The sequence below is a fragment of the Bison bison genome, unplaced genomic scaffold (genome assembly GCF_000754665.1).
Source record: "Bison bison bison isolate TAMUID 2011002044 unplaced genomic scaffold, Bison_UMD1.0 scf7180017864375, whole genome shotgun sequence".
Classification (NCBI taxonomy): domain Eukaryota; kingdom Metazoa; phylum Chordata; class Mammalia; order Artiodactyla; family Bovidae; genus Bison; species Bison bison.
In genome coordinates this window covers 2,246,294-2,256,068 of record NW_011494947.1, presented here as the reverse complement: position 1 = coordinate 2,256,068, position 9,775 = coordinate 2,246,294, and the positions used below count along the sequence as shown (strand labels likewise).

General features: G+C 51.4%; 1 protein-coding gene across 2 annotated transcripts in view; it reads left to right on the top strand.

Annotated features, from left to right (window-relative positions):
- NUP214 (nucleoporin 214kDa) overlaps positions 1 to 9,285 on the top strand; it is an 89,921-nt gene extending 80,636 nt beyond the window's left edge. For both annotated transcript variants that reach the window (XM_010856794.1, XM_010856792.1), the window contains exons 32-36: positions 125 to 277; positions 4,635 to 4,806; positions 6,576 to 6,715; positions 7,582 to 7,606; positions 8,094 to 9,285. In XM_010856794.1, coding sequence (XP_010855096.1) covers positions 125 to 277; positions 4,635 to 4,806; positions 6,576 to 6,715; positions 7,582 to 7,606; positions 8,094 to 8,127 — 524 coding nt within the window. In that variant the 3' untranslated portion in view covers positions 8,128 to 9,285. The remainder of the gene's footprint in view (positions 1 to 124; positions 278 to 4,634; positions 4,807 to 6,575; positions 6,716 to 7,581; positions 7,607 to 8,093) is intronic.
- Positions 9,286 to 9,775: the final 490 nt, after the last annotated feature.

Below are 9,775 nucleotides of genomic sequence, written 5' to 3'. Positions count from 1 at the left end.
GACTTCTCTGTCACTCCCTTCTCCCCAAACGCCTAGTGAAATTTCTTCCTTCTCTGTTTTGAGGAGTACGTAAGGACATCTTTCTCCCTCTGACTTCCCTCACACATGTTCTTCATCTCTTCAGATACCTCTAACCTGTTCGGAAACAGTGGAGCCAAGACATTTGGCGGATTTGCCAGCTCATCATTTGGAGACCAGAAGCCTGCTGGCACTTTCAGCTCTGGAGGAGGAAGCGTGGCCTCCCAAGGCTTTGGGTTTTCCACTCCAAATAAAACAGGTACTGCTCTGCCTATTTGCTTTGCTTATTGTTACATGTGTATTTAATGTGCATAGACTTCTGGAAGCAGAGCTCTCCAGGCCGGTTTTCGAGGGAGGTGACTTGGAATGTTGATGAAGATGCTCTTCTGCCAGATTCATTCTCTTCATTGAGCGCCTACTACATTCCTGACGCTGTTCTCTGTCTCCTGAGATGCACTAAGCGCAGAATGCATGCCATGCAGCCCTTAACAGAGTTTAGTGTCTTTGCAGGGAAGAAAGCATTGTAGATATTTACAGTTGCATTTAACAACCAAAGAAGGGAGCCTGTAAGACTGTAGCTTGAAACATAAACAAGAAAGCATCCTGAGTCATATTTGCTTGGGTGCCCATTACCTGTGATGGGTAAGACAGATGGTCCGTGTAATCTCTTAGGTCTGTATCATTTTGTCTTTCCCAGGTCACTTTTCTTTAAACTTTTTATCGAGTATAATCACATAACTATACCACATGCTCTTGTATGTATACAGTTTTCATAGCATAATGATACAGCCCAATTAATTTTCACTCTTAGAATATGCCTACCTAGGAATAAAGAACATTGCAGTACTACTTTTTATCCCAGCATTACTTTTAAAATGTATATTTGTAAACTGTGTCGCTTTTTTTTTTATAATCATGTATTATTATACTTGCTATTAAAGATTTTAAAGAACAGTACATATTTACCTGCAAAAAAAATCCTTCATCTCTGTCAGCTGCCCCGTCTATCCTATTTCTGTGTCTGAGATCTACAGAGGGGCTGCATACCTGCCCTTGTCTTGTGGAAAATTGTGTGAAAAGATTTTTGGGGGCAGGGAGGCTTAACCTGCTGAGAAAGCAGTTCGTTAAAGCAAATGCCCCACAGGTGAGCAGACTGGATGCTTCCCCCAGGTGTGTGTTGGGGACTCTCTGTGGGGATCGTAGAGGAAGGACCCTCCCGAAGGAGCAGCCGCCTGGATGCCTCTGACAGGGGAGCGTGACTGCCCCGAATTACTACCTGGAATCCCACCTTTCAGAACCGAAGTTGCTGCGGTGTCCTAATGCACTGGGCACCTTTACTCAGACCTGTGCCTGGCGAGGGTTAGTCTTTGCTAGCTTTTGATGCTCTCTCCTAGAATCTGAAGTGGAGTAGGAATGAGCACCACAGCTGCATTTTGCAGCTTTGAGTGATTTAAAAACACTTCCTGCAGAGAGAGATTTAAAAACAAAAGGGCTGCAAATCTTTTGGTCCCAGTTAACAGGGCAAAAGCAGAGACATTACTTTGCCAACAAAGGTCCGTCTAGTCAAGGCTATGGTTTTTCCTGTGGTCACATATGGATGTGAGAGTTGGACTGTGAAGAAGGCTGAGCGCTGAAGAATTGATGCTTTTGAACTGTGGTGTTGGAGGAGACTCTTGAGAGTCCCTTGGACTGCAAGGAGATCCAACCAGTCCATTCTGCAGGAGATCAGCCCTGGGATTTCTTTGGAAGGAATGATGGTAAAGCTGAAACTCCAATACTTTGGCCACCTCATGCGAAGAGTTGACTCATTGGAAAAGACTCTGATGCTAGGAGGGATTGAGGGCAGGAGGAGAAGGGGACAACAGAGGATGAGATGGCTGGATGGCATCACTGACTCGATGGACGTGAGTCTGAGTGAACTCCGGGAATTGGTGATGGACAGGGAGGCCTGGCGTGCTGCGATTCATGGGGTCGCAAAGAGTCGGACACGACTGAGCGACTGAACTGAACTGAACAGGGCAAATAGCACTTGACTAAGATAGTTTAGTTTATTAATCATCAAGACCTTTTAATTTATCTTTTGAGGAACCTGATCATGTTTTCTTCAACTCTTGTGTCCTCTCTGTTGTTCCTTATCCTGGGGTCACGTCCCAGTTGAGTTGAGAACTTGACCCTTTTATTTTTTCAATCTGAGAGAAAATGCATCCACCCACTTTTCAGACTGGTTTTTCCTATTTGATGACTTGCCCCATGGAACCACCTCAACTGAGGACTCCAGGAATTTCAGATTGTGGGTTTGGGTGGGTCTCTAAAAAATTCCAGAAGCAGCCCTCCTCCCTTGAGTACAGTTGCAGTAAAAAATAACACCACTGGAGATGATTTGAATAGAGGACAGGAAGTGGGACAGACTGACAGTGACCTCCTGCTGCCCCAGTCCACTGGGTTCACTCCATGTTCTGCCGCCGGAGTTACTGGCTTTGGTGGCAGTGGAGGGGGCAGAGTGGTGGTAAGGTAGCTGGGTGGTCGTGTGGTCACCCTGCCTTTGTTCCCATCCAAGCTCTGCTGCTCACCAGTGGCTCAGTCTAGACATGGGGCATCTTCTCTGAGCCTCAGTGTCCTCGCCTGTGAAGTCAGGGTCGCAGGTTTACAGGGAGGATTGAAACTGGTGAACAGTACCTGGCACATGGAGGACCCTCAGTAAATCGGATATCTTATTGAGTACTAAACTTCTGTCTCTTCTGGAGAAGAAAACATGAAAGCGTAAGCATCTAACAAAATTGGAACCCTCAGCATCAGCAGTGAGTTGTCCGTCTCCAACAGTGAAGCCCGGGTCCCCGTTCACTCTCTTCACTCCTTCTAGCTGTGGCGTGGGTCTGTCGTTTTGGGGCATTGTGTGTGCCCGTGTAATCTCCTCTCTCTATCCAGTGAGTGTACTTTCTGTATCGTGGTGACTTCTCATTTTTCACTCACCTTCCACCAGGAACTCTGAACAATATTGAGTACAGAGTACTAGGTGAAGGTCTGTGTGTCCAGGAAGTGTAACCAGATCCATGATCAGTCTTAAATAATTCAACTGCAAGGGTTTTTTAGCACTTTTTTTTTTTTTCCAGTCTGTTATATTTGTAACCCAGCAGTCTCCATTATCATGGCTTGGAATTTCACTCGAGGTTTTAAAATACAGACTGTAGACCCAAACGTGAGCCTGAACAGAAATCGCCTTCTCAGTTGTGCTCCTGCTGTTCCCAGTGAATGAGCAAACGACCGAACCACAGAGCAGCAGCTAACTAAGGCATTCAGCTGGCAGCTCTTCATATCCAGCATTTGCTCCTGCCTGATGCAGGCGGCAGAAGCTTGTGGGTGATTACACTCATAATAAGAAGGCCTGGGTGATCCCTCTAACACCGGGATTCACGTTCCACTTGGGCGAGAATGAGGGCCCCATCTCCCTGGTCCAGTTGCCTCCTGGCTTGGCCTGGGCCACCATTCCTCCCTTCAGAGCACATCTCTTGTACCGTTTTGCTGTGTTCTGTTCAATAGACGCTCAGCGAATGTCTCTGCTAATGTCCTAGAACGATGTCAGCAGAGTCTTGGGGTTTGGGAATCCTCCTCGGGGGCAGGAAGAACAGTCAGGCAAGGGCCTTCTGTCTTGCCGCCTGACAGGCATCTAGCAGTCGGGGGAGGCGGCCCCAGGCACACCTGGCCCTTCGTGTGCGGCCACCTGGGGGGGTGCCGCCCCCGTGGGCCTGTGTCCACAGGAGCAGCAGCGCTGGGAGCCTGCCCTTGGGCTGGTAGACTCAGGGCTCGCCTTGCCCACTGCTGGAGGGTTTTGTCTCATTCATACAGCAGCCACCCTCCAGACAAGAAACACAGTGTGCCTTTTCTATTGAGGAGTAGTTCCTGCCTGCAGAGAGAGAGCTTTTTGTTAGTTCTTCTGTGCAGGGGGAGGGAGACTCCTGAGACAGACGGAGAGGCATCGGGCTGTAAATAAGTAACGAGCGCCTGGCCGAGCGCCAGCGCCCCGCGGCGCTGTGTCTCCTCGGAACCCTGCTCGCAGGTCCTCCCTGAGAGGGGACCGTGAGCCTCTAGTTCATGTTTTTGTGAAGCTAGGGACCTTGCCTATGTGATGATAAGTAATAAACTCTGACCATTTTGACAACTGGGTAGAGATTGAATCTCTTGAGTGTGACTTTTCAGTGGACTCTCAAAACGTAGCAGGGCGCCAGGTGGGGGTCTGACGTGGCCTAGCTGGTTTTCCTGGCAGTCGGACCTCACGAAATGTGGAGCTAACGAGTCCAGCTTGCCTCGGGAAGGCCCGGGGATCTCAGACACACACGAGGTCTCCTGGGTTCTTAGAACTCCAAGTGTGCTCCTACGTGGACCGCAGACCCTTCTGCTGGAAATGGAGGGGTGGCGATTTGGCTGGGTTTGGGTTTATTATTTTGCTGATAGAAGGGGTGTTGCCCTTTGCTATAATTTTTTGAATTTGAAGTTCTAACGTATTTTCCCCTTTCTCCTTCTTCCTCTTTTGATTTGGTTTCTCACTGCTCATTGTCTTCTCTTCCTGTCTCCTCCTTTCTTTCTCCCCGTTTCTGTTTGTTTGCCTCTGTTTTGCTCAGGTGGCTTCGGTGCTGCTCCAGTGTTTGGCAGCCCTCCTACTTTTGGGGGATCCCCTGGGTTTGGAGGGGTGCCAGCATTCGGTTCAGCCCCAGCCTTTACAAGCCCTCTGGGCTCGACGGGAGGCAAAGTGTTCGGAGAGGGCACTGCTGCCGCCAGCGCGGGAGGATTCGGGTAAGCCCCCCGGGAGAGGCCAGAGGAAGCCCCCAGGCTCGGGTCAGCAGAAGCACTGGGGCCCAGTACTCCTGTTTTGAAAAGAAAATTCTTCTGTTTCCCCTTTTCTTGACTAAGCTGAAATTCCCTTCCTCAAAATCCGCAAACCAGTCATTCCAGGATTCCTGTTCTCTGCAGGGATAAGGCTAGACTCTGTCCAGTACTTGCTGGGCATGAGCCGTATTCCTGTCCCCTGGTAGGTGGCTGGCAGACCCCTGCTCTCCTAGCAGAGATAAAGGATTGGTTAAGGGAAGAAAAACAGTCTCCCCTTACTGCAAGATTGCCCCTCGTGTGGTGACTTCTGTTAGGAAATTCTGAATAAACCGTTCTTACCAAATTCTTTTCTCTTGGGATTGTTGTCCCTGAGCAGACAGCTCCTTAAGTCCCCTGCTCCACTGCAGACCCCCCGCGTAGGACAACAGTCCACAGTCCCCGGGCCAGCTTCCACAGGCACTATCTGGGCCCTGGACACATTGCAGAGTCTCCATGACCGCTCTGCCTTCAAGGCTGCTCTTACTGCTTGGGGTATATCCTCACTTGAAAATGCCATAGTAGAGATTTGCTTCAGAGGGCCCCAGAAATTCAGTCTGGTTACCAAAACCCCAAGGAGAAAATAGCCTTCACCACATCACAAAATCCCAGTAAAATATATGTGGTGATGACTACAAAGTGTCTTATTCGCAGGAAGTATGGATGTCTGAAGTTACTGTCTGCTGGGCCTTTCACAGCCCTCAACCCTGGCTCAGGACTCATAACACTGCAGAGCTGGCGGGTGGGGCCGGGCCGTTTGGGAGCACTATCAGGGCACATGGGATGACTGCTGGCAAGGTGGGAGCATCTTTGTCTTGAAAGTAAACTCAAATGGAGCCCTTCCTCACACCCTCCTCACCTCTCCATGAAAGAGGCTGGTGCGGACATGCTGGCAAGTTTCAAGGAAAGTAGTGAGTTGATACATTGCTTCTTGGATTTCATGTAGAGACTGATGGGTCTCTTAAGCTGCTCCCGGGAAGTCAGGAAACCCGAACTTAAGGAAAGCTTTGAAAGGAGAGTTGGGGTCGATTTAAACCAGTTTTCTGGCAGGTTCTGACAGATACTGCTCTCTGCAGTGACCGCCCAGCACGTGATATTGCAAAGTTGCCGGAAGGTTTGTGGTTGACTGGGAATCTTGAGGTTTTTATTTATTTATTTGAAACCAGCTGTTTTCTTCGCTAGCAAAAAAAAAGGATTAGGTTCTGCCCTGGCCAGGGGCTCGCCCACATAAATCCTGACTGGCTGGGTAGTTCCGAGTTGTCCAGCAGAACCAAGCACCAGTTTTGGTGTGACATCTCCGAAAGAGCCCATCGCCATTCTTCAGGTCCCTGTCGTGAGTCTGTCTCTGACCCCGGCTGACACCTGAGAGCTTCCCACAGCCATGTATGAGAGGCCCAAGGCATGGGTGAGATTAGCCCAGGACCAGTGACGTGGAAGTTCCAAACAGCAGAGGAAAACCCAAACATGGACAAGTGGGGTTTCATACTGCAGCCCTTTATTTTTCTTCACGAAGCTGAGGCAAAGGTTTGCTCTGGGCTCTAGCCTACTTTTTCTGAGAGGCTGCCAGTTTAAACCAAGCTTGTCACTTCGAATCATGTACGTCGCGCATCCTGAGACTCAGGAGGGGGGCCGGGGCTGTCGGGCAGCAGAGTGGCCGTGTGGCCATGCTAACCGCAGTCTCTGCTCTCACCGGGACGCAGGTTCGGGAGCAGCAGCAGCACCACGTCGTTTGGCACCCTTGCCAGTCAGAACGCACCGACTTTTGGATCGCTGTCCCAGCAGTCTGCGGGGTTTGGGAGCCAGAGCGGCGGATTCCCAGGCTTCGGATCAGGCGGAGGAGGTAGGCAGCCCAACCACTCCCTTCACTGTGGTCTCTCCTTTCGTTCCTTCAGTAAATGTCTGACAACCCTCCCCCTACCCTGACCCTCCAAAAGAATGAGTGATTTTACCTGGCTATTCAGTCTGGTACTTGAAAAGCTGAAAGTACTGGAAAGATGCAGTTTTCTTTTTGGGTTTTAATTAGGCTTGTTAACACTGTGCTGTTTCTTACCAAATGAAGAAATGGCTGACTTGACTTTTCTCTCAAGATTTGAGGACCCCAAAAAATAGCCATTCTAACTAGACCTTGACTTAAAAGGCTAAACCAGAAGACTCAAAAGATATAGAAGAAAGTAAAAATAAAGAGGTAGAGACCTTACAAAATGTCTTTCATTTGTTTGACACCCTACTTCTTCAGATAGTAGAATATCTTTGCAGCACACTTACGAGATGCAAAAGTTAGGTATTATTAATTATTATTTTACAAATGACACAGAAACCGCAAGGGGCCAGTCTGCTCAAAGGGCTAGACAGACAGCAGCAGGGCTGCCCCTTGGACCGAGTGTCTTGCTGCTCTGGCCTCAAGGAGAAGAGAGCCAGTGGATGGGGAAAGTAGAAAAAGCACGCTTTCTTGATGAAATGGGTTCGTGTGGCATCAGCAACACTGAGAGGAGGCCTGCCATGACCCTCTGCTGGCCACGGTGGGGGTGGGACAGACCCTGAAGCAGCCAGCAGACCGCGCCCCTTCCTGCTCCCACCCCCTCCCAGCCTGGTCTTGCGGGAGGAGGGCTTCCTGTGGAGACACGGGGAGGGGACCAAGGCGCCCTAGAGACCACCTTTGCCTTTCGGGCGTCTGTGTTCTAACTGCACCCTTTTCCTCTTTTTCAGGATTCACCTTTGGATCTTCTAACTCGTAAGTACCCCTCTTCAGTTTTGAGTCATTAATAAGGGTGGAGGCCTGTGCAGTATGTGAAAACGGTAGTTTTGGTCTCTTTGTACAGTTTGGTATCTATTTTTCCTGTTTAAAATCTTGTCCTGGAAACGGCATTTCAGCAGCAGGTTTTGGGCTATGTGGACTTGCTGCTCTCAGTAGGCATGTGGCTGGAGGTTCCAGGCCTGGCCTTCTCCCGGGCCGTGTGTAAGAGAGAGGACGGTGCCTTCTGCTGAGCAGAGCCTGGAAGGCAGAACCCAAGAGATGCTTGTCCTTATTTCCCTGTTCATTCTCAGAAGCTCCCTGGGCTCCGAGCCCATCCCCAAGTCCTGTTTTTCTGTCCTCACTCTTTGCATCTGCCTGACACTGGAAATTCCGAGTCCTGCTCTTTGAACACAGGCAGTTGCATGAGCTCCAGAGCCCTTCCTGGAGCAGGAGCTGACCTGCCTCTCCTGGCACTTCCTTGCAGGTCTGTCCAGGGCTTTGGTGGCTGGAGAAGCTGAGTGGGTGTTGGCGCTCCTTTCCGTCTCTGCGACCCAGTGCGTTCTCAGCTCCCCTTCTCTGAGAAACCCTGCAGCAGTCCTCTGAACTGGATGCTCTCGTTGAAATACACCCCCCCCCAAAGAAACAGCAGAAACCAAACTCCAGAGATGCCTGCCTGCGTGCTCTGTGTTGCGTTTTGTGTTGATTGTCCCCCCTGCTATTAAACTGTTCGGTCTGTATCCACACGGAATGTGTATGGGCCTCCTCCAGTCACAGCCAGGAGAGAGGTCCCCCATTTCTGGGCTCTGAGGAGCCTGCACTGCCTGCTGGCAGCCAGCAGCATCTCTCTGCAGAGGCGGCCTCCAGAAGGGTCCGGCGCAGGCTGTGGCCAGGCCGGGGCTTCTCCCAGACGGCCCCCCAGAGAGAAGAGGTCGCGTGCCAGCCAACACCTTTCTGAGGCCGTGACTTGCTGTCTCTTCTTCACACCTTTCTGATGCTGGGCATCAGGTCCCTCGAGGTGCCAGCATGGCGACTAGTTGGAGGGAAAGAAGCTCACCGACACGGGCATTAGCCGAGTCTCGGAAGCGGCACGAGCCCCTCGGAGCTCAGGCAGCTGTGAGGAGCATGGAAGCGGCAGGGCCTGCAATGGTGGCGCTGCCCTGGGAAGCCCTCAGCCCCTCTTCCCGACTTGGCTGTGGGCGCTGAGCGTCCCACAACTGATTCTCACACTGTGGCGAGGAGGTGGGCAGTCGATTGAGAAACCGCTTTCACCTCCAGCAGGCGCTGGTGACGTGGGCCCCTGGCTCCTGTCTGTGAACCGCAGTGCTCGCAGACCTGGGTAGACCCAGGAGCTGAGACGACGTCGCTGCTGCCCTCGGCCACCACATGCGTGTGCTAGCGTGGCCTGGAGGTCGAGTTCAGTCTCGTTGAAGTGCTTGTGAGGCAGAGTTCTTCAGATCTGGGCGTATTTAGTTCCTAGGCCTGTGACACCCTAGGCGGTTGCTGACAGACAAGGACTGCCTCGCACCAAGCGCAGGCAGAAGCGTATGTTACCTTTCAGGCTCAGAGTGGGACAGCTTGGCCATTAGCAGGGGAGGGGGGGAAAGGGACAATTATTTAGATTTTCGTATATTGGAAAGTTGTATTTTGAAACATTCTAATAAAAGTTTTCCACGCGATTTAGTGTGTCACGTTGCAGCCAGCATGGCCTCGCTGCTAATGTGGGCTTGTCGGGAGGGTAGAGCTCGGTGAAGAGCCGGGGCCACAGCCTGCCCTGCCAGCTCCTACTCTGCCAGGGGCTGTGGGTGACGCACACCCACAGGCCCCAGGCTGGCAGCTTCTGGTTCAGCCGGACTGAGATGGGGCCTGGACACCTTGGGCTGAGGTCGGCGGCTCCTGCCGCTTGTCAGAAGAGGAGTCTGCCGGCGCAGCACGCTGGGTTTCAGGAGCCCCAACGCAGGACTGGGTCCCTGGTGACTTCCCCTGTTTTCTGTGCAGTTTGTGAGAGAAGAGTGAGCGTCTGTTCGTCCGTTGTGCTAAAGAGGGCGTCTGCCTCCTTCAGAGAGCCTGGACTTCAGTCCTTTCATGGGGACCCTTTTGGTCCTCGAGGAATTGAAGAGCTCGTCTCCACCTGTTCTTGCGGGAGGCCCCTCAGCCACGGAACTGGTT